The following is a 24,575-nucleotide window of genomic DNA, read 5'->3' as shown; positions in this document are numbered from 1 at the left end:
TTTTAAGCAACTTTGAGATCTGAAAGCATCGCACTAAATCATTTCCCTAGGAAATCCTTTTAGTATCGAAAAGAACAATCATTTATCTGTCTAATACCAAATTTTCGGCCATTTATTTCGCTTCGCTCATACTTAAATAAAGCGATAAGTTTGACCTATTTTGAATTAAATCAAAAGTGTGTCGAATAAACTTAATTATATTTTGTAAATAAAAGGACTTTAAGAGCAGAAATTGCTTTCGACGTACTAATTTGATGTTATTCTTCGATATTAAATAGGTATTTTTCTTCCAGAGTGCTTTATTTTTCGACGCGAAGCTAACAAACTCGGCATAAATTTTGAGCTCCAAAAGCGTCAATTTTGCTGGATTTTAGAATTATCGATTTTCTCGAAAACAAATCGATATTTAGCCAAACAAAGTATACTGTGATTTATTTCATATTGAGACCTACCCATGGTAAGAGAATGAGCGAAATCCATTACAGGGCTATTGCCAAGAGAATTTTCATTTTTGTTTGAAATTTGTGCATATGTCCTCTTAACATGTACACCAAATGGAGGTTTAACTTCTTCATAATGTGACAAACACGCTAGACGGAATCAATATTCAAGTTAAAAGACAAAATCACACACCCGTCACACGTCATCTACAAAGGCAAGTGTAATTGTGGAGTAACATACATTGGCGAAACAGCACGCAACCTCGAGGTTCGTGTTAACGAACATTCAGATGTCAATAAGCAGTCAGAGCCAGCCAAGCACATCAGAAAATACCCTAATCACAAGTTCACGTGGAATGTTTTAACCACTGCCCACTCATGGTTAAAAAGAAGAATAAAAGAAGCATTCTACATTGCACGCTACCACCCTGAACTAAACAAACAAGTGCAATCACTGGACCTCACCTTGTTCCCAATGGGAACGGGTATTACATAACTGGTGTTATCTGAACTATAAGAACGATGAGCGTATGCAGATTTTTTCACTCTGATGATGATCGAACAGATCGAAAACGTTTAGAATCAATTTTTAACAGCTTTTACCTTAAGTTTTATTTTTAACCTTTTATCGGCGAAATGTATATAAAAGATTAAAGATTCCGAAAGTACGCATTGGGATTTTGTAATTGCTATAGTACCGACAACTTTGTAACCAGCTTTTTCACCAATTAACTGCAAAGTTGATAGAAGTGAGTGAGTCTGCGAAGGAAAGTTCTTATTTTTCGACAAATCCAGGCAATGACTTTGAACCTGCTATCCTCTAAGAATCGGGGAGAGGACTACGAAAACGCTCAGTTTAATTAGCATTGAGGAGGCGACAAAAGGGTTGTTTAGCTTTAACCAGGTGGAAACAAATGGGAACGTCGAAGAGGCTAGAGAGATCCTCGTTGACGATGACAAATTAAAAAAGCTGGTGGCCAGGAATAGTGAAGGATCCCAAAGAAGACAAAAAAGGTAACCTTTAGACGTTTGAATGTTTGGAGTGTGTTAGCAACCGAACAGAATAAACTGCTTCGGAATTCTGAAAAAGCAAACGTCGAGGCACGACTCCGGAACGCATTTCTCATGTTTTCAATTGAGCAATTGCTCAGTAGTATTTAAAATAAAATGTAACAACAGTCAAGGTAAAATGAATGTAACGTTATTAATGTAAAGTTGTGGTCTTGTTTGTAATGCGAGGCTTGTGGATTTGCTACGAGGGGAATATTGTCGTAATATTCCCCTAGGGGGTTATCAACTCTAATATTCCCCTGGTGGAATATTAGAATATCAGCCCCGCTCTCCCCTGTTACAATCAAAGCCGCTCCCAGCGGGGTTTATTCAATATAACCAGGCTGGAAGAATAAAGGAAAACGAGCCATGTGAAAAATAAGAATACTTACACCATCAAAGACCATTTACTAAAAGCGAAAGAGTTTTTGCTTAAATTTGTTAAAATATATCGACTGCCAATTTAGTCTGGGAGCAATGGTATTCCCGTGGGAATTTCGTGAAGATTTTTGCCGACTAGTCTAGAAGTGTTAAGGGGGACCTAAGGAACACGATAAATGTTGTCGGCAATCTTGTAACCCGTGCAAAGGCCTTCAGAGGGGAATTGAAAAACATCGCCTATTTGGCTTAGCATGAAAACGAGGCTGAATGATGAACTTCAAAAAAAATGTGGTATTTATTGGTATTTTAGAATAACTATTAGCAGTTTCGATAGTCTGAGATGTCCAAAACATTATCTTAATTGATATGGATAGTCTCGATCACATGACCATCAAATCGAGGCTGCATTTTCTTGTGGTTCATTGAACCTGGAACAGACCTGGAACCATAGTGCCTCCCGTCCCCTCACTAAACATTTTCCAAGTTATGTCAGTAGGAATCAATGAATATCCCGGCGTTGGGCAGTTTAACGAAATTAAAAGGCTTTGCATGGTCTAGAGACGCTAGTAAAAACCGTCTTTTCAATATATGTAATATGTTTACAGACCCTCTCATTCCCCCTCTCAGATTGTAGCAAGTTTTGTAAGTGAACTTTCTACGCATCGCTACAGTCGTCCATTCCTCCTCCCTCTTTTTCCATCCGTAAACATTTGGCTGTGACAACCTAGGACTGCATACTCCGTCGTTGTTAAAAGCGATGATCTGGTAAAGGGCACAGAGAATTGCTTCATAAAGTGCACTCTGCGAACAAATGTAGGTGGTAGGCTGTTCTTTTTGCACATCTACCACATGAGGTCTTTATCATCATGAGTCGAGATGTTTGTTCTGAGCTAAAACGTCTGGCAAACATACTGCTCTATTAGAGCCACTGTCTTCTATTCTGGATACAGCGTCGTTCCAAGACATCCCAAAGCATTAATTACGTCCTTGTCTGTGTCTCTGAAGGCTTTTCAGCACGCAGGACTATCAGGAAAAAACCTCCAGTTATATTAGCCTGTGAATACAGCCCCCTCTCATTCGCTCCCGCTACTACGTAGTAGCGGGAGTGAATGAGAGGCTGCTGTATTTCGCTGGCTACACTAAGCAGACCTAAGCACTGCAATTTTAGCACTGCCAAGAGCGCTAGCAATGGACCGAAGCTCAATTACACGGTGTTCTGGCCAGCGCCAGTGACTATGAACAGTCTTTGTTACTGTCTGACCTATCAAGGTACTGCAGTTCTGCCACAGCGCGTCAACAGCAGGGACTCGTAGTTGCAGTTTAGGCTCTGCTTCCACATTTATTATGTCATCTACGTTATTCTGAGTAGCCGTGTTCATTCTCTGCTGCGATTCACCTCCATGCTTGTAAAGAATTCTCAGGTGTGGCTCTTGCATACTATCATTAGTCTTGAAATTCGACCACTTTATCATTGCTAGATACCGGTACTTTGATACCTTTCTTCTTTCTTTCCAAGGAAGAAGTTTGCGTTTATTTGTTCTATGACCAGCAGTTCACTATGTTCGAGTGAATTCTGTCTTTAGCAAGGATCTTACAAAGTGCCCTATCTCTCTCACTTTTATGGCAAAGATCAGTCTTCATTGCTTCAGGCATGATCATGACCACTTTGATTACTACAATTGTAAATTTCTTTACTCTTTTCTTAAAACGGGTTAGCAAAGTTCCGCATTGTGGTCAACAACTAATCAATAACTCTGTATTCGCGTTGTGAAGAAGCTGCATCAGTGAAGACATCCCAGCCATTTGCTTTGCCTTAAGAAAAAACTTTGCTCTAGCATTTAGGTTTAGAGTGATCCCAATAAGTCCTCCTGCAACCTTCATGCAACGGTTGATTTGAGCGAGAGTAGTATCCCATCCTATCGCGGGTTCTTGTTCACTTCCCTGTTGCCATGAAAAAATTTCTATAGACCTCAAGGCTTCTTTAAGTAATAATAACGGTTTATTCTACCATTAATTAATAAGCAGTCTAGTTTTGAAACGCCTAAGAAACAAAAGTTCAATAAATGATTGATTTTCCTCTTTGTCCACCTTCAGAGCCGAAACACTCGCACTTCATTCTATTAGGACATTTTGCAAAATAATGGCCATCTTTGACCTCTTATAGTTCACATCCAATAGGTTTTTGTTGCTGCAGTCATTGTTAATTTTAAACATAACATGTCGTGGTTTTTAACAGTTTTAAAACAATAAACGATTATATCATAGTAATTAATATCTAAAAATGTTAATTTGATATTGTAAGTTATCAGTTGTTTCAAAGCTTAGCCAGTCAGAGGAGCTTTTTTTTTAAAAAAAAAATGCCCGGCCCCTCAGACTGGGCTTTTTTGGACCTTCTTGGACCGCCCTCGGTCCAAGAAGAACCGAGGGCGACTACGAGTCCCCCCATGTAGCTTCTAGAATAACTTTCAGCAATCACAATGAAGCTACTAGGATGGATAGTATGTCAAAATATCTATCTTTTGGTATACATCACCTGGGATGACTACGTGACATCACGTGCAATTACATCACGATGTCAAAGCAGCCGCCATATTGGATCCGCCATCTTGGATTTCAAAATTTTTCCAAAACGCAAGAAAGCCACCCAAAATTACTGCAAAGTACTTGAAATCAATAGAACTGTGCTTACCAACCTTAAAAAGGTGAAAATATTTGCATTAAAGTTAATTTTCATTAATAGAAATACGAAAATTACAAATTTGGGAAAACATGCCTGTCAAAATGCCGTTGCCATGGTGATGTCAAGTTCCTGACACAACAATCTATCCTACCAAATTATTTTCGGATAAATTTTAGATAAACTCGCACAGTTTGGCAGCGTTTGGTGGAATCCTGAAAAAGTTATAAGCGTTCAAAGTCAGCGCTGGCGTGAAAAGCCCCCTCCCCGGGTCTCAATAGGGCTAAGACCTGTGACCAGTATAATCAGCACAATCTATAGTATTTTTATCTCATAATTTTAAGGACTAGGAATACTTCGTCCTAAAATACAAAAAACGGCAATATTTCAACCAATTTAGAGCTTGCGCGAAGCAATTTAGAACTTTAGCCTCATGCTGAACCACACAGGGCACATTTCAACGCCCCATAGAAACCGTCTGCACGGGTTACAAAAGTGCCGACAACATTTATCGGGTCCCTTAGGCCCTCCACAACACTTTTACACTGGTCGGCAAAAATCTTCACGAAATTCCCACGGAACTTTTTTCAGCGACATTTGCTCCTGGACTAATTGTAGGAAATTACATACTACTTATTAACCGAGAGTGAGGGCATTACAGGGGAAATTCCAAACCGAGGCCTTGATGTATTGACCGAGCGACAGCGAGGTCAATACATCAAGGTCGAGGTACTATTGTAGCCATATAATAAGAGGAATTAACATAAACTTTATTCTTAATTTACTTGAAACCGGTCTTACAGATTTTCCTAACACTTTGTGTACAGGTAGTCAATCTACTATACTTAAACATATCAAAAAATGAATACCAAGAGTCAATCTAGATTTCGAGAAAATCAAGCTTGTTTGAGAAAAAAAGAAAACGTCAGTGGTTGCTATGGTAACCTTTGTGATTAAGTGACGGGTAAAACATAAACATTTGGTCATATTTGATCATTATGGTGTATTTTGGCAAAAATCGAGCATTGGCTTCCATGATAATTTTAATTTTCAATACAACTACCCTTCGGCTAAAAAAAACTACATCGAGCCTCCTTAAAGAAAAACTACACCGAGCTTTGACTGATTCAAAAACTCGCCTCAAATGACCCCGGATAAACACTGGAGCACACAGTAGACGCAAAAACAACGCCATTCTGAAGTAATGAAAGTTTATTTCCACATTTATCACTGCCAGATTTAGTATTTTGAGAACTGAATTTCCCATACAAAGTCTATAATATATTGACGGCTACATGAAGTATTAACACAATTCGCTTGGAGAGCCTGTGAGTGGGCTGGCCTGCAGATACCAGGGGCTAATCTTGGAGAACTCTTAAAGAACTGTTAATAATTTTAATGTGGAATAAGAATTTTTAAGAGTAAAGAGAAAAGCCAGAAAAAAAGAATTGGTTGCATGGTTAAAGGTTAAAATAGCAAGCCATTATTGGTGTATAATCACACCATGCTTGATACTAATAATATATACGTACTTTCCCATGCATGAACGTCATTTGAATACGTATTTCTATGTAAAAGAGTAATTTCATTGTGCTTTTAGTTCGGTAGAGCCTGAAATTTAAACTTCCTTTGTCTTGCTTTGTCTTGTCTGTCTGTCAGGTAGGATCTTGAATGATTCAGAAGATAAATACAATACATTTATAAATAAAACTGTAGTTCTACCAGGTCATCGCAGTAAAGATTCCATGATATAGTGTATGCACATAGCTTGTCAATTTTTGTGCTTGCGTCGCCATCTTGACAATGTTGGTCTGTTAGCACTGAACAATCTGGTGTTTATCTTAGTCATCGTAAAGTCATTCTTAGCGTTTATCATAAATCGGCAATCTCTGCCAAGCAAAGTTTATAACTCCCATGGTTTTATTCACTATTCATGCTTGCGTCGGGTTCCGGCGTGCTTGACGACAATTTTAAGGTAACCAAGGAGTCACTGAACGAGTCAAATTCCCAGAATTTGACAGGAAAAGGCACTACACCTACAGGATCGTCTTCAAAACAACAATCCACATCTATCGCAAACACGAGTCAGACCACTGACTCTGCTCAAGGCGAGCGAGAAACTACGCTTCTCCACAAACTCGACATATTGACAAGCCTCGTGCAAGACCCGTTGTGAAAACTTTACAAAAGGCTCACGTTACGTCGCTACTGCAAGATGTGAATGATGCCAACGATCCCCCGTTGACTGTTAACGAGAATGAGGAAGACCGTCCGACCAAACGACCCAGAACCGAGCCACAACCGGACAATCAACCTAACTCCAAAACGACGGGAGAATCAGGAAATCGTGGAAAGGTACATTTATTTGTCAACGAATTGACGGAGGACGAAGTCGAGGGACCAGCGATCTCGGAAAACATCGCAAACGTTCTTAACAAGATACTCGCCGGTGGTCTTAATGAATAAGCCACTAAGCGGCGAAAAGAAAACATTTGTATACCCACAAACAGCAAACTACTTGCTCAAACTCGTGTCAATCCCGAGGTTTGGGATATTGCTAATTCCCCTTGCGGACATGACAGGAAAAGTGAATGAATCTTTGGATTCAGGTGCTTCAATGCCAACCAAGAAGAGTTTATCTGAAGCCGTATCGAATTTTCTTCTTCTTTTAGCGGCCGCTAACCACAACTTGAAAATTTGCTGCCGTGACTTGTTCAAAACAGATTTAGATGACAACTAGAACCCTTTGTGTAATAACAAGCATCCAATTGGAAGCGGACTGTTTGGTGACGAGCTAACCAAATGGCTAAACACAGTTACCGAGAGTAACAAAGCAGCCAAACAGCTCACAAGATCCACTAAGGCTAGCTTTCAGAAGTATAAAGGCCCACCCAAGTCTTTTTTGGGCCAAGGGGTGCGCAACCAGCGCCCCTTCAACCAGTACAGCCACGAAGCCAGAGGCTATCAGAGGAGCAATCGACCCTCGTACAGAAAGAAACCTTCCAAAACCGAGACAAAAACAAAACAAAAAGACTGTAAAACAGTCATAATTCAACCTGAGGTAAGCCCTGTACCCATTACAATTACTTGTGGGAGAATTAAGAACTTTCTTGCTAAGTCGCAAGATAATACCTCTGACAGAACTATTCTGTCTATTGTATAGGTCTACAATCTTGTGTTTTATGACATACAACCCGTTCAAATAGATAGAGTGAGGTCTACTATTCTGAATACATAGGCGGCAGCGCCCTTAGATCAGCAGATTCAAAATTTTCTGTCACGGGGTATCATTATTGGGTCCCACCATGAATCCACTGAATTCATATCGCCAGTTTTGCTCAGAGAATAGAAAATTGGGCGTTTAAGAATGATTTGGGATTTGAAAGAATTCAATCGTTTTATTGTCTACCATCATTTTAAGATGGATAAAATTGAAAGCTGTGTTCACTTGATGAAACCTGGTTGTTTTATGGCATCCATTGACCTCTCAGATGCCTATTTTTCTGTACTTGTTGACAGGTCACATCAAAAATATCTGAAGTTTCTATGGAAAAGGAAGCTTCATCAGTTTACTTGCCTTGCGCAAGGTCTCGCTTGCCCCCCCCCCCCCCCTAGATTGTTCACCAAACTACTCAAACCTGTATACACCCATCTGCGACTCAATGGGTATGTTTATAGCGGGTATTTAAATGACTCCTTTTTAGAGGGAGACACTACTGAGGCATGTTCATCCACTGCTCAGGATACCTTATCCCTCCTAGGGGACTTGAATTTCTGAATAATATATAATATTTTAAGAGGAGGCCTCCAATCACCTAGGGGTGGTTTTCAGGAGGGTCCTCTGAAAAAATAAATGTTTAACCTTAAAATACATTAAAATCTAAAATATAATAAAAAGATAAAACCTGTGCGGTACGCTAACTAAGATTAAAATTTAGAACAAGAATTAAAATACTACTAACTAAGGTTAAGAATGATTTAATAAAAACTGTTTCAGTTTGTATTTAAAAATAGTTTTCGGCATCAGTTTCTTTAAAACACTAGGTAGTCTGGCCCAGTCATTAATGGCTTTATAAAATGTTTTGCATTTTCCCCATTCCGTTCTTGGCCTACTGACTTTGGGCATGTAGCCATTTCGGGTATTATAACCGTGTTGTTGAAAACACCGAAATGTTCGGGGATGCTACCTTTCATTGCATCTTGCACAACACCACACCGATGACCGAACCGCCTTGCATTTGAAGACACCCACCGCAACGACGTCAGGGCCTCTGCTGATGACATTTTCGACTTAACGATCTTCTTCGCAAAACGATTTTGAAAAGTTTGTAATTGTGTCATCTGTGTTGCAAGACCAGGCTGGTCACCCCAGGCTGGTCAATCTGTACTCGTGGTAAGAGGAGATGGGCTGGGATTTCCTCGATCAATAAACATGTAAGGGCCTGGCAAAGGATAAATCCTTCCTGGTGGATAATGTGGATATTCGTACGAAAAAAAAATTGATCGCCCACGCCGGTATTCATGTTGTTGCAAAATGAGAACGTGATTAATTTTACAACGAAGTCTATAGCAAAGGGTGGAAGAAGATCAAGCAGAAGTAATCTTGGTAGCTTCTCATTGGCTAACCCAGTCCTGGTTTCCCCCCAAAAAAAGGAAAATCCATTGGGTGCGAAACTGCTGCATTTCATAAAGGGCTCAAGAGTTCATTTTGCAGTCTTGGAGGGATAGAACCCAGAAGCAGTACCGAACGTACTTACAGACGTGGGCCACATTCAGCAGTGGACGGGATATTGATCCCCTTCAACCGGCTATATCAGAAGACATAGGTTTCTTAACTGAACTGTTTGATAGTGGAATCGGCTACAGTGGCCTGAATACTGCTCATTTTGCTCTATCATCCACTAAGATGATAACAGAATTGCGGGTTCACAACCATTAGTTAACCGTTTTTTGAAGGATGCATTTAACGATAGACCTAGTATACCTAGATACTAATCAGTCTGGGATCCTACCCGTGTTTTGACATACCTTAAAACACTACCACCACTAGGAAGCATAAGCCTTAAAGAGCTTACCCATAAGCTAGTTATGCTGACAGCATTGAAAGCAGGGTAGACATGCCAGTCCTTCAACTTAATGGATTTATCTAGTATACAACAGAATAATGTTTATTATAAATTTATTATTAAGGATATTGTTAAGTAGTCAGCTCCAGGCAGGAAACAACCAGAGCTTATCCTTCCTGCTTTCCCAGCAGATTGTTGGGTGTGTGTTTATTCAGTCCTCTACTGCACCCCTTAGGGGTGAGAAACTAGACTCTTTATCAGTTTTGTCAAACCCTATAAGGTAGTGTCTAGAGACACTATATCACGCTGGATTAAGATTGCTATGATCACGTCTGGTATTGATGTAAGAGTGTTCAAACCTCATAGCACCAGAGCTGCCTCAACCAGCAAAGCAAATGCATGTCAAGTGCCTATAGACGTGATTCTTAAAGCAGCATCTTGGAAAGGAGATTGCACTTTCCGCAAGTTTTACAACAAACCTATTGTAGATAATGTTTCTTGTTTTGGCCAAGCTGTTCTTGGTACCAGTACTGCTGTATAGGCCTAGCTTTCTAGCTTATGTTTTTTTTCAGCTACTGTTCAATAAACCAGGACACCAGATAAGACTTCTAGGTGCTGCTTGATTGTTTCATCTCTGTGTCTATATTGCTTTGAAATCTCATGGAATCTCTGCTGCAATGACCTGGTAGAATTGGAAATTAAACGAGCCTTACCTGGAAGGTGAAGTTTGATTGAGGTTCTACCAGGTCATCACAGCAGCAGAGATTTCATGCCCTCCCAGTTACCCTCACTGGTTTTCATACTGGAACCATCTTCTTTTATGGGCCTATATATGGACACGCAGTGCTTTTAATATTGACCAGTTATGCGCATGCGCTATGCCATGTAATGTCTGCTGATGTCATGACCTGGTAGAGCTTCAATAAAACTTCACCTTCCAGGTAAGGCTCGTTTAATTTCCAATTTTATCATGGTGATCTTACTAGCATAAACGCGCTATTATCGAAAAGGGCCCTGGAAAATTAAAGCAAAAGACTATTATGGTTACTGAAAACTCAGGGTCCTGAAAGAGGGAAGGGGTGGAAGGATATCAATTCATTTCCAAGCCCAAATTTTGCCCAAATCCTATTCCCAGTCCCAATGAACCAAATTCCATTTTCCCAGTGAAAATGTTCCCAAATCCCACTTCCCATTTTACTTTTTCAGGCCCTTTTATTGACCTATGTACCTAATGGGATGTTTCCAGAATAAATAAGTCAAAGGGCAAACGTCAAAGATGAACATTTGACTTGAGTTAGTTAATCATGAAGCCTAGCTAATTATTTTAAGGACAGTGGTACTAAACAGAGTACATGTTACTCTCCATAAAGACAAAGACACCACGGTCATAATTCTCAAATTCAGTAAAACTTTATGTAGCTCCCATGTGGCACATGTACAACACATTATTGTTAATACCATCATTGATTATGAGCTATAGGATAAGTGAAGCTCGTCTAAATATAAAGCCAATAACTTAAACCACAAAAGACGTCTTCTTACTTTTGTTGTTCGAATTAGTTTACAACACATCGGTAACCAAGCTTTTGTTAAACCGAGAAGTGCTGGATGCGTACCTAATTTGCGTTTGGTGTTACGACAAAATAATAAAACAACTGGGTAGGAAAAACTTTTACCGTTGCTAGAAGATTTTGGGTTTTGGCCAATCAAAAAAACCGAACAAACAATAGGTATTGTCTCTCAATTTTGTGTTGAGCTTGTAAGATCAATACGCACTCTCAATCCCCTAGCTAGGTATGAAAAAGGCAACAAACTTGAGCCATTCCGCACATAGATGGTTATGCAGTTTGGCAACCGGAAATGAATTTTGGTTTATTTTGGGAGTGTTCGCGGCTGAATGGCAGAAAAACATGTAAATTTTGAATAGCTTTGTGGTCCTTATTTTTGAAGAAGACCGAGGCTTTCGCTATGGAGATGTCTTAAGTTGCCTTAACTAGCAACGAGTGCGGCAAGCACGGAAAAGCACAGCCTCACAATATTATGCGTGTGTTTGTTTGCGTGGTCACAACTTGCCAGTAAGAATAATCAAATTTCTTCACTAATTGTTGTTGTTGTTAATATTGAAGCTTCGAAAAATCGGCTGTTACGGCTCTGTGTTTGAAACAAAATACATTAGAAATATTTCCGCATAGGGTGAGCTAGTTTTTATGCAGTTTTTTTTTTGACGAATTAAGGCTTGCTAGAGCAGTTATTTGAGTTAATGTTTTCGACTCGTCTATATGATACAATTATTTTCATGCGACATGCAATTTTGACATCGGAAAATCCAGTACTGTTTCTGGAATGTAGCCAAAAATATATTTTCTTCACTCGCTACTTCTCTTAACATTGGAACGTTACTTTATGACAGGAAAAAAAGAAAAATTGTAAGAGTGGGCGAGCCTGTATTATTTCAATTTATTTCAAAGGTGATGTTAATATTTCATAACTCGAATTGATACTCGCAAAATTCAACTATTTAATTAAGCAAGATGTTCACTACATCCCACTCTCTGAGTGACTGAACGGTTTCCTTTGGAGACCCCCAGGTGGGCCTGACCTTTACCTTCCATATAAGGAGATGGCCACCTTTGGAACTTACGAGTTTCACACAAAGGTACTATCTTTCTACCCATAGTATTGTACTAGCCTAGCTGCAGGCATGCCCACCCCCAATGGAAATGATGTTTGTTTCAGGGATTGGGCACGCGCACTGCAAATGCAAATTAGTTTAGCATTCAGGACTTCTGGTTCAAAAAATTTTTGGTTACCCATGCTTTGTGAACTTTTTCGAAAAACGAGAAAAGACGATGACTTCAGTGATTTTTTGCGATCCGCCATCTTGGTTACGGCCATTTTGCAGCTCTTGAAGTCTTGATTTGTATGAATTTGTGGGGTTTTATGGTTTTGTAGTTGCTATTTTTTGCCCTTAGTTACAAACACAAAAACAATCGTATATTACAAACAAAAGTAAGCATACATGATAGGTCAAGGGTCTACATTTTATTGTTGTTTATGTGCAGGTGATCGGTGATCGCTGTTTTGGCCAAGTTTAACGCAACAAGAAATCGCCGGGTAGAAATGCAAAATATTCCCGGGCAGTTAGAAAGGACTGATTCAAAGTATAAACTCACTAATCTCAAGAGATTAGTGAATAATCTGCTAGCAGATTATTCACTACTAATCTGTAGGTTGGGCGCGCAGTGCATGATTTCAGAGAGGAATGTAGGACACATCTGACAGCGAAGGAAATTCACAGTTCGTCGATTCGCTTCCTCAACCGAGCAAAACATTTATGTACCTAAATTGAAAAATTGCTGGACAATAAATTCTCGGAAAACACAAAATGACCGACAAAGATTGCGGAGGAACTATTCCACGAATACCTGCAGAGAAAAGCATTCAAAACAAAGACGAAAAGTAGGAATTAGTAAAACGGTTGTAGCCGTTTTGTCCTTATTTTTCCCGAAAAACAATGTATAATAAAACAATTATTAAATTTGGTTTTTGTGATATCCGGAATAATCAAGATATCGGTAAGTGTTATCAGCCTCAGCCTTCACGATCGGCTTCGGCTGATAACACTAATCTCGACCTTGATTATTCCAGATATCACAAAAACCCTCATCTAATAACTGTTTAGTGTAATGGCATTGTAAGTACTCACAATTGTATATTAAAATACTGTGTTATAAGTAGTAAAGTACTCATTCTGCTTAGGGTTCTTTTTTTTAAAACATTGCAAAACAAATATGGCGGCCAACGAAGAAGCTGCCATTGCCGCCATTATTGCAGCAATTTTTCTACTTAATAAAAAGGAAGAGAAAGTATGGAGACTGTAATGGATTTGCCGAATGTTCTGGCAGAACTATTCACAAAGAAGAGGAGACACTTCCCTCTAATTACGGGCTATGCTGTCCGCCATCTTGGATTTTCATTCGCAACATTCTTTTTATTCTGCCCCTGTGAGCAGAATGAACAGAATGGCGTTCTGTCCATTCCGATATAAGACTGCGGGATAGAAAACGCGCGCATTTCAAATTCTGGCCTTTTTAAGAAGTTCTTTAATTTTTTTGTGTGTGTTGCAATGAATTAGTGTTTTAAAAATGGCAGACGATCAATTTCAAAACCCCAAAAAATTATCACGGTTTTTTTTCTAGTACCTCAAAAGATAACTTTTGCCCCAGCACGAGAACCTCAACTTAGCATTGGACAAAACAAAAATCTAACATGCAATGCATCTAGTGAAAATGACTGGGACCTGCGGGGAGCGAATTGGTTTGTCATGGCGGATAGTTTCACACTCACAAAACACGAGCCGTTCCAACTTTTGGACCTAGCACTAACTAATGCGCGGAAAACGTTAAGTGAAATAGCCTATTCTGTTTACTAAGCTATGGATGAATTACTGGTGGTTTTAGTTTGTAGTGTCTATCTCAGCAATATCATTATCATAGGCCTTGAAGTTTGAGAGGTCGGTATCACTGGAGGTGTTTTTGTTTCATAAACTAGTGTGTACGTGTTCAGAAAATAGACAAGTTACAAACTGCGTGCATTCTTAAAGTTGGTACTCTATTTCGTACATTTTCTTACATTTTGTATTGAACACCATTGGTTCCAATGAGACTAATTGACATTTGTATGCTATCTTAACTGCCACTAATTAAGCTTATGATAAATAGAATAAATCTTCTTTCCCAAGCCATGAGGGGCGAATTTAAATCATATCTTGTTGTAAGATTTTTTTAAAAAAACAAAATCATATATCCTTCAGATCTGTTACTTGAGGTTTATTACAGTTTTATTAATTGTGGCATAAGGTGTGAAAGATTAATAATTAAACAAAAATAAGCAAATAAATTTATATACGTAAACAGGAACTTTTGATATAAATACATAAATACAGACATTGATAAATTGATTGCCGTGATTGATTTGGGGTTTTGGGACTAGCAAAAAAAAATAAGCTATATTGAAAATTAAGTGCTTTAACCTTGACTAAAAAAAACAGTCAATAGAAAGAAAGAAAAAGACAGAAGGTTGTAGGAGGGTCAGGTTCCCTATTATACATATTTATTATATTATACATATTTACATATTTACATAGATAATTATATTTTTTTTCCTTTAATTTTATACAGTTTTGCGTTCACGCACACGTTTTAACGAGCGCTTGCGCTCCTAGGTGTCGCGTGGGTAAATAAAGTATTGTTGTTGTTGTTGTTGCTGTTGCTTCAACCTCCTAACTAACTGTTTAATTTCAGGCTCTCGGTAGTTGCGGAAGCAAAAAGTGCAGGCAAGCAAGGAAAAAAATAATGAATGCCTCCCCCAACTACCTAGCCTGCATTGCAGATGATCTGACATGGGGTAGCTTTCTGCAATACATGCTACTAACTATGGGGCTGGTGTTTGTCCCTGGAGTTAATGGCGTGGTTGATGATCTTATGCGGGACTTTTGGCATGCCTTTGCTGTGCTGATGAATTCTAACAATGATAAAACAGCTGTCCATGGCTGCCACTCCACAGGTAATAGGCTGTTCGCATGACTACAGGTCCTGGCCAGACTGTGGAGATGTGTTGTGTGACCCATTGGTTTATTTACCAAGACCTGGTTTGGGTTTAACTGGGATAAACTTGGCATTGAGCTTGGCTAGGTAGTCGTAGATTTGGGGACGGGCAAAGGTGACGGGGAGTATTTTTTGCCAGTAAAATAAAGTTTCAGTTTACTTGTCATTAAAAATTTCAAAATTATCTTTTTAGTTATTAGTTTATTTGTACAGTAAATGGTTTAAAGTCAGGAGTATCAGTAGGTCATATAGTGTGATCGTCCGGGTGAGAGTAGTTCTGAGAGGAACTGTTGTTGGTGACTGACGTTTCGAAAGTCATCTTCAGAGTCAAGTGAAAATTTGTTGTTAGTCGATGATGTTGTAAGTCGAAGTTGATTGGTCAGTTTAGCCGTGATGTTATTGGCTGTTAGACTTGTGTAAAGTTTGTCATCAGTAATTGGTCAGTTTCGATCCGTCTATTGTTAGTCGAATTAAGTCGTTCTGTTCTACAACCAAGGGTCTGATTACATGGCGAATTTCAGCCTGGGCTGAAATTTTAACTCGGTTCACCGGGCTGAGATTTCAGCTCGGCTTCCAAAACAAATCTTCTTAAAAAGAAGTTTGCGATGAAGGAAAGTTTCATCCCAGGCCGAATTACAGCCTGGGCTGAGATTTCCAGCCCGGTTTTTAAAACAGTGGCGAATTTCAGCTAGGGTGTTGATTCAGAAAAAAGTTAAAACCTAGCCACTAGAGGTGAAGCTTTAACGTTTTTTAAAAACCCTAAACAAATGTGTCAACGGCTCTGTTGTGATTCTACCGTTCGGAGAAGAAAATATAATTTTAGCGTGCGGTTTATTTGGTCGTTGTTCAAATGCATGTTACTCGAAGAAAAATAATTTTCGCGGCCCTTAATCAAAAGGGACGTTTAACCATGAATGGTGTCATTTCAGTGAAACTCAAAGCAAGTCATTGGGCCGAATCTTTCATATTTTTAGACCCCAAACAAAGGTGTCAACGGCTTTGTTGTGATTTTTTACTGTTCGCGTAAAAATGGCTTTATCAGCGTGCGGTTTATTTGTCGTTGTTCAAATGCGTTTGTTTTCGAAGAAAAATATTTTTGCGGCCCTGAAACGGAAGGGAACGTCCGACTATGAATGACAACAGTTCAGTAAAAATTAGAACTAGCCTTTGAACCGAAGATTTTACATTTATTAAACCCCGAACAGATGTGTAAACCGCCTCTGTTGTGATTCTACCGCTCGGCAAAAAAAATAGAATTTTAGCGTGCGCTCCAATTGACTGTTGTTTAAATGCGTTTTTGCGGGCCTTAATTCTAAGCGACGTCCAACTATAAGTGATGTTTTTTCAATGAAACTAGTAGCAACTCATTGAGCCGAATCTTTTACATGTTTTACACTCTCAACAAATGTGTCGACGGCTTTGTTGTGATTTTTTGTACCGTTCGAGTTATTTTCATCGTTGTGTGACTTTCTACGTGACGCAAACTGTTAATGAGATGCACCGCTAAATAACGTTATTTTCATCGTTGTGTGACTTTCTGCGTGACGTCATTTCCCTATAAGCCAATCACAGCCCTCAGAAAAAACCTCGGCCATCTTGAATATGCAAATTAAGCTATCCTGCTCTCTGATTGGTCCATTCAAATTTTTGCTGCTCTCTGATTGGCTACCGGGTAGATAAGCTACCTTTACTAGCCAATCAGAGAGCAGCAAAAATTTCAGCCTGTAGCCATGACAATCTTAAACTTTGGCAAAGTAATAAGTTTGCAAATTTTGTCAAATTTATGTGGGTGACTTGTGCAAATTACATCACGTGACCAATCAGGAATATTTTTAGCTTTCAATTCATTTAAAGAAAATTGCACAACTTTATATTAGTTTCTGTATGCTGCTGTTAGCTTTATGAGCTTAAGGCTATTAAGTACATCACTTTTGTCCCCTGAACTTGTAACCAGTCCAGATTGTCCTAATATATTAGGACACGGCCAACTTGTCTCTCGACCAATCAGAAACCGCCTTTTGATTCGCGGATCGTGTATCAAAACAATCCTCGATTTTCAAAATGGCGACGAACGCAGAACTTAGCGCCGGTTTCCCGAGTTATAATGCCGCATTCTTGACGTATATTTGCAGAATACAAATATACATTTTTTCTCTGTAAGAAATCTTTTAAAAATGCCAGTGCTCGAGTCTACATTATCACACTAAGCATTGCCCGTGAGGGCGAGGAGCATCAAGAAAACTACCACGCGCCGATCGATCGATAGCCCATTTCGGATATCAAACTGTTTCAATCATTGAAATGCAATCAAATAATCGGGTAAGTAATATTGTCCCGTATTTCCCACTACAGCTGCAGGATTTGTTTTACTGGAAAAAGGTGAAATATTTTCGTTCCGTAACAATAACAGATTTGTATTGGTTTGCCATTGGATCGAACATCTTGCACGTTCGACAATAAATTGCTCTACTCGTGTTAATTTATTTTCCCACTCATGTCAGCTTAACGAAGTTCCCGGGTACATTTATCGTTGAACCTAAAATCGAACCTTTCTCTGGCATTTGTGGCTCATTACATTGGTAAAAAAAATGATAAAATAAATGATGAATCTGTTTTAAAAGTAATTATTTGTAGCTTTTTCAAAATGCAAATGTTCAGTAGGCAGAGTAGGGTGCACAGATATGGCCATACATTTGTGAATGCAGTGTTATGCATGTGCTCCATTTTCAACAAAAATTACTTTCTCTTTGTACACATTGTCTTGCATAAAGGGAAAATATTTATCCAATACAATAGCTCATCATGAGTGTATCAATACACTGATTTCTTTCTTTTTTACAACATCAACTGAATGCTATTTGGTGGACATTGAAATATGCACTAAAAAATTGTGAGTATTGTTTTTTTTGGCATGTCTTATATTACCCCCAACTGCATGCAGCCAATATGCCATAGATAACAAATTGCTTGGATGGTTTGTTGTGTTCCAAGGTAAGGTGAAGACTGTAAGGTGTGCTCTGACCCAAGTTAAAGGTGGCCCATACTACTGGAGCTTATCCCGGTTTCTGATCTGTAGCATTTAGCGACTAGGCGTGTTTTTACTAGTCCATTGAAGGTTACCCTAGCAGTAAACAAACTAGCCCGGGCTCGAACCTGGACGTTCAATCTGCAGTCCAGCATCTAGCTGTGTTGTACTCAGGTTATCTTGACGAGGTACAATATAGTACTTTGAACCATTTACATATCCACCAAAACAAATGCAAAACAAAAATATTTTGCAAATCAACACACTCAACCTTCTAAGGCACACAAATGCAAAGAGGTGTGGGCTGGAAATGATCATTACCCAGAAACTTGTACAAAACATAAAACTATCAGTCAGATTAAGAGGAAAAAATCAAATTTATTCTCATGTTACATTAAGTGAACATGTGCATCAATTTTTTGCCATTTAGCAACTGCCAGACCTGCAAAAAATAAAATACATCTACATTAGAATTTAACAATTTTGTACAAATATTGCAATAGAGGATGATAGGGCAGAACAGCTGATAGTCAAGTCTGTATAATGCATGTTCGAGCCTAGTGGTCCATAAACAGATAAGACTGTTGCTTATCCCACTTTCCATACTCTTAGTGACTGACCATGGTTGTTTTGGAGGTGGTTAAGGGGAATAAATTATTTTATGAACCTTTCAAGAGTGATGTCTTTCCATAAGTGGCCAAAGATAAACATTGTAAGAATATCTCAACAAGCAAATAGGTGTTTTACAAGTGAGAATTTAAGAGTGCTTGATCTCGTTTGTATTATGCATTCTTCAAAATTCAATTTGGTTCACATTTGAACTTGCCATGGTATATAAAGACCCATATAATTTACACAAGTGGAAGTTTTTAAGAATGAACCAAATGAGCTAAATAATACAGCCTACTCCTTTTTCCTGTGGTCGTTTCAAGTCCTTCCAGTACCAAATTGTCTGATGAAATTCTAACATACAGTTGCATGCCCCGCAGATGAGGTTTACAACCCGGTCAATTTGTGCAACATGAAAGTTTTCTATATCCTTTATCAATACACAAAATAATTTCCTGTCATTTCCATAATTGTTGCTGAACAGCAGCTGCTAACGCGTAAATGGCCGATGTTTCATACAAATACAGTCGCCTGGATATATTTACGTTAAGACTGGCACATTTTCAAAAAGAGTGTACTAAAAATCAGGGTTGTTTACTACCTCAGACTTTTGCATGAAGACACATTAACAACACTTCAATCGAAAAAAAATACTACCAGCTGAGTAAAAAATGGGTAAATGCCAAAAATAAAGGTTAGATTTTACTTACCTTGAACAACGAACAGGAAAATGGCGTCATAAATCGCGGTTTTCTGTCGAAATACTTGAAGAACGCAAACGAGCGAACACTCAAAATGGCCGCCGACGCTTCATGTCTCTGTTACGCCAAAAAAGTCCCGGATTAACACTCTTTGGAGACTGGAAACAAAGGATTTCTTTTGTTCTTGGCGACTTGTACAAATGGCCGCCATTTTGGTCGATAACAATAGCTCCGTGACGTCACAGTTGTCCTAATATATTAGGACAATCTGGACTGGTAACAAAATTCAAAATAACGAGCTGAAATAAGAAAATACTATTTCTGGAGGACTGGGTACCAGTATAAACTACCGTTTATTCTCGAAATTAATAACATATTTAACAAAGTCTGGGCGCTGTTCTATTGTTGCTTTCCTAAGTACTTGCCTAGTTACAAGACTGATGTTTTAAACTGGTGCCATTTTTACTCAAAGAAATTCTGGAAATCATTGGCCGCAAAAAGTTACCTGACCTAATTTGCATACGCTATCAACATAAATTGAACAAAATTTACAAACTTATTTCTTTGCCAAAGTTTCAGACTGACATGGTAAAGCCTCAGAAGATAGACCACCCCCTTAGTTTTCGCCACGGATACCAAAGGGTAAAACACGAATCGGTCTTACTTCCCGATTAAAAAACATTTTCATATTATGTTTTTCTCAGTACCTCCAAAAATAACTATCGCCCCAGCACGAGAGGCTCGACTTAACACTGGACAAACCTATAATCTAACGTGCAATGCAGCTGGTGATCCACACCCAAGCATCACCTGGACAAAAGATGGCGTCCCAGCAAACCAGTTTAATATGCATGGTTACTTGCTTCAACTGGTTAATGTGCATTTTCCCTGACCCCTCAGTGCTACATGGCCTATCACTATATGGACTATCTAAACGGACTACCCTAAACATTTTGACAAAGTTAAATTAAAATAGAACAGCTTTCAATTGAGCTTTCAATTACTCTGGCCAATCACAAAAGAACATGGACAATTTAGTAAACCAATCAAAACACGATTGGGTGCAAATAATTTACGTTGAAGTCTATATTTGGTTCAAAACTTTTTGAGCCAGTTTGATTGTTATTTCCCCTTGTTGGACCAGGTTCGTTGGGGTAGTCCATAGACAGGGGGTCAGCGCGTTGTACCGACAGGACTCTTACTCGTTTGAAAGTGTAACTTGGATAAAATTTCATAATTTGTTTTTTGTGTCCTCATATTATGTCTTTTTAGTGCCTCCAAATATAACTGTCGCCCCAGAACGAGAGCCTCAACTTAACATTGGACAAAACTTTACACTAAAATGCAATGCAGCTGGTGATCCACATCCAAACCTCACCTGGAAAAAAGATGGCGTCCTAGTGAACCAGTTTAATGTGCCTGGTTACTTGCTTCATCTGGTTAATGTACAGAGGAAAGATGCAGGATCATACAGATGTACAGCTAGCAATGGATATGGTGAAGATGCCACCAGTGTTAGCATTGTCGGAATAAAATGTAACAGTGAGTACATGTGTCATGTAAAAATAGTTTATCTACCTAGGGATTTAGAAAGCTCTCGTAAAAAATGTGGGGAAAAGTAAGACCACTGTCTACGAAGAAATCATGGAAAGGAGATATTCAAAAAGAAAACGAGAATGGCTAAACATTCAGACCAAGGGACTGTAGATTACAAATTAGTAGTTTTAGGCATAAATTATGTACTTTGCTCAGGTGGCCATGGACTGTCTTTTTTTTTTTCATTTAATAATTTTATTTAATAAGTTTTCAATTATAGTCTTCGTCAGTGTAAGACCAGAGGACTTCCCTTTTTAGCGAATCAAAACATTTCTTTCTGCAATATTTAAGTTTTTCATGAATCAGGTATTGACTGATATCAGCATAATTATTTGTAAACTCCTTTTTGTATTATTGAAATAATAAAACTATCATAAAGATTGCAAATTAAAATATTGTACAGGTTTAAAATTAGTCCAAACAATACAATGCTGTGTACAGTAATCAGAAAATGTATCCATACAAATGTGTTTGTTTGTTCTTTGTTGTTGTGGTTTCTGGAGCTCAAAGTAAGAAAGTTGGAATAAAAATACAGCTGAGAATACGAAAGGGCCTTTTGATGATGTTCAGTACACTGCTATACAGATGTGGAAATGCATTCATGTACCTTGCAATTTTTTAATAGGTTTCGATTGTGAAGCTAAAAAAGTTGGAATAAGGTTGCAGAATGTAGATTGGAAGCCAGCTTATTCAAACCAGACGTCAGTTGAGTACAGGACCTTGAAATCAAAACTGTTATCAGCGGTAAGTTATTCTAAATGTGCATGAAAGAAGTGAACCAACTAATCGCTAAGAATTCTCGGGCGAATCGTCTTATGGATAAGACAGTCATGCAAACAGGGCTTTTGTTACTGTCTCATTGTCACATTAAAATGGTTTGTCACTGACTTTTTTCATTGCTTCGCCTTATTCTGAGACCACCATCAGTTATGACAGCGATTTCGTTTTTACACGATATTTGAATAAAAACGTAACACAAGGCTTGTATTTGTAGGCTTCTGGGATTATGATGTGATCGTTCCCAGCGTCTACGTCTACCGTAGAGTGCCTACTTAAAAAAAGTCACTCGTGGTAATTTAACTCAAGTCTAACAAGCTTAACGTTATCAAAATCCATGTTGTGGACATGGCCAGAAACGTTAGCGTTGTGTTTAAGCCTTGACACTGGTTTTCTGTGTTCTGAAATTCGGATCGTACAATGGTCTTTCTGTTTGTTATAGTATACAAAACTGCACTGTGTGCAACTGATTTTGTTTAAGGCCTGATTTTTGACGCTCATCTTGTTCTTTAGAGCGTGAAACAAGGCTGTTTATGGTTATTTGTAGTTTGTACGCCAGCCGACCTGTGGTTGTTAAAAACACACGACCAATTCTTTTAGAGACGCCCTGCACATAATGAAACACCACATATCCATTGAAATTGATATCGGTGGCTTAACACCCTATCGCAGTTGTTAGATTGTTAATAAACGACACGGGATACCGGTAGTTGTTTACGCATAGTACTATAAGGCCCCGCATCTGCAAATGATCCCAAACCACTATAATGATCCCCAAATCGGACCGCAAATGATTCTCGACCGCAAAGTGTACCGTTTTTACTCGTTGCGTTTTCTTCTCGTCTTCCTTCATTTGTTGATGGGTAAGCAATGTGGTGAACGCGGTTTTTTTGTGGCACAAAGGGTGACACGAGAGGAAATCGAGATAGGATCGGTGTGCCTACTTACGTTGGGGTCTAGAAAATGTAAGCCTTGTCGATTAGAGTTTTCTAGTTCCATTGGGAACAGTATTTCCCCCTACACAATCCACTATTTTTAGACAAACTGCAAGACATTGGCAACAGGTTTAACTCGTTCGCCAAACTGGGCCTCGTGGTTAACTGAGAATCCGGCATGTACTAAAGCCCGAAATAACAAAACGAAACCACCGAAGCGTGTGAAAAGAAACTACCAAATCACGCTATTACCGTGCGGTAAAACGCAGTTAATGAAACATGACGACAGTTCGTTGGTAGCCTATTTTGAGTTCGTCGCGTAACCTAGCATCATTTGCTTAGACAACAAATGATATGTAGTTCACAATACACAATATTCATGGCGAGTAGCTCGCCACGTAGTGTCTATTTAAGTAATGGTACAACCTTACCTATTGGTCAAACTTTGAGACACTGTCTTGCTATAAAAGCAGCGGAACAATATCCCAGGCCATTGTCCTGGCAGCTTTTGCACGAAACAGTTCATTTTGTAACAATTAAGTTTTTTACCCACCCTCCCTCCCAGTAGAGAGGGCTTGAGTTATGCGGTTTATATTTTATATATCGATAACCTGGAGTCACTCTTTGTGGTTCGGTTAAGTCTGCGTAGCGACTTCTCCCAAGCTTTTGGCATTGCTTGTGTCTTGCATGTGTGAACTCTGTCAACTTTTTATGTTTCAAAGAATCAGCCAGCATTTTTTGGAAAATATCATTTAGGGATTCTGTACCATTCATTCCTTTTCATTTGTTTTCCTGTATCCAGACCAGTTGTGACTTGTATCTTTGATAGTTTTAACGTTAAAAGTAACTGGCTTTCCTTTTGTTGTCTTTAGATTTGGAGTGTTTACACCAAGAATCCTGATAAACAACTGTACAGAGTGGATGTTGACAATTTCAGGTAACTGCACTGACAAAAACTGCTGTGTGCACAATTGTGATAGAGCAGAGATGTTTTTCTTACAGAATAAAATTTAATTGTGAGACAGCCAGACCTTTATAGTTAAGTGTAATTACATGATTATACAGCACATATTGCAACACAATAGGCCATTTTCACTTCTTTACATCATTTCAATTTCATTTTGATTCCCTGGAGAATGAAGCAATGAAAATTGCTTATTGTTCAAGCCTAAAGAGCTTTCATAATTCGTGGTCCAAATATTCTGTCTTAACACAGCCTCCCACGCAGCCGGCAAGAAAAACGATGTCCCATAAAACGGCTGCGTGGGTGGCAAGTGTAGGTTAATTACAGTTGTTGATTTATTTCCACTTAGTTCAGTTAAAGCATTCCTTATACGTGAACATCATCCCCTCAACTTACCCTGCATGTGCGAGGGTGCATTCTTAATTAGATATCATTTTTACTTGTAGATCTGGCAGTGTTGTGGCTACGGTAGAACTGTTGTTTGGAAAATCAGCTACTAACCCGTTAAAACCACTGCAGGATGAAATAAATGGAAAACTTGGTCCATTCACGGTTGACCAAGAGTTGGTTCTGAATCCAACTATTCTGCCCCCCACATCATCAAATACAAGTACCTATACAAGTAAGTATAGTAAGTATACAAGTTCATTTACAAGGTTTTCGTCAACCTCTGTGGCTTTACTGTAAGTGAAGTTTCCAGGCTTTTAAAATATGTTACAGCATTCAGGCACTTACCATACCAGTGTGA

At 38.8% G+C, this 24,575-nt stretch overlaps 2 protein-coding genes and 1 long non-coding RNA gene across 3 annotated transcripts in view; 2 read left to right on the top strand and 1 right to left on the bottom strand.

Moving 5' to 3' along the window:
* LOC144663157 (uncharacterized) overlaps positions 1-20,447 on the top strand; it is a 35,737-nt gene extending 15,290 nt beyond the window's left edge. The window contains exon 3 of the mRNA XM_078524089.1: positions 20,260-20,447. Within this exon, the coding sequence (XP_078380215.1) occupies positions 20,260-20,447 (188 nt within the window). The remainder of the gene's footprint in view (positions 1-20,259) is intronic.
* Positions 1-24,575, top strand: part of LOC144662785 (uncharacterized) — a 269,859-nt gene that overhangs the window by 233,248 nt on the left and 12,036 nt on the right. The window contains exons 9-12 of the mRNA XM_078523706.1: positions 20,828-21,097; positions 21,777-21,895; positions 23,736-23,800; positions 24,274-24,449. Of these exons, the coding sequence (XP_078379832.1) occupies positions 20,828-21,097; positions 21,777-21,895; positions 23,736-23,800; positions 24,274-24,449 (630 nt within the window). The remainder of the gene's footprint in view (positions 1-20,827; positions 21,098-21,776; positions 21,896-23,735; positions 23,801-24,273; positions 24,450-24,575) is intronic.
* LOC144662869 (uncharacterized) lies at positions 18,630-19,837 on the bottom strand. Its single transcript, XR_013572540.1, has 2 exons — positions 19,565-19,837; positions 18,630-18,687 (listed from the first exon to the last, which is right to left on the bottom strand). It is a non-coding gene; the product is annotated as an uncharacterized LOC144662869 (long non-coding RNA).

The sequence above is a fragment of the Oculina patagonica genome, chromosome 8 (genome assembly GCF_052425735.1).
Source record: "Oculina patagonica isolate OP01 chromosome 8, crgOcupat, whole genome shotgun sequence".
Classification (NCBI taxonomy): domain Eukaryota; kingdom Metazoa; phylum Cnidaria; class Anthozoa; order Scleractinia; family Oculinidae; genus Oculina; species Oculina patagonica.
Note: the sequence above shows the minus strand (reverse complement) of the source record. Positions and strands in the feature narration are given on the sequence as shown.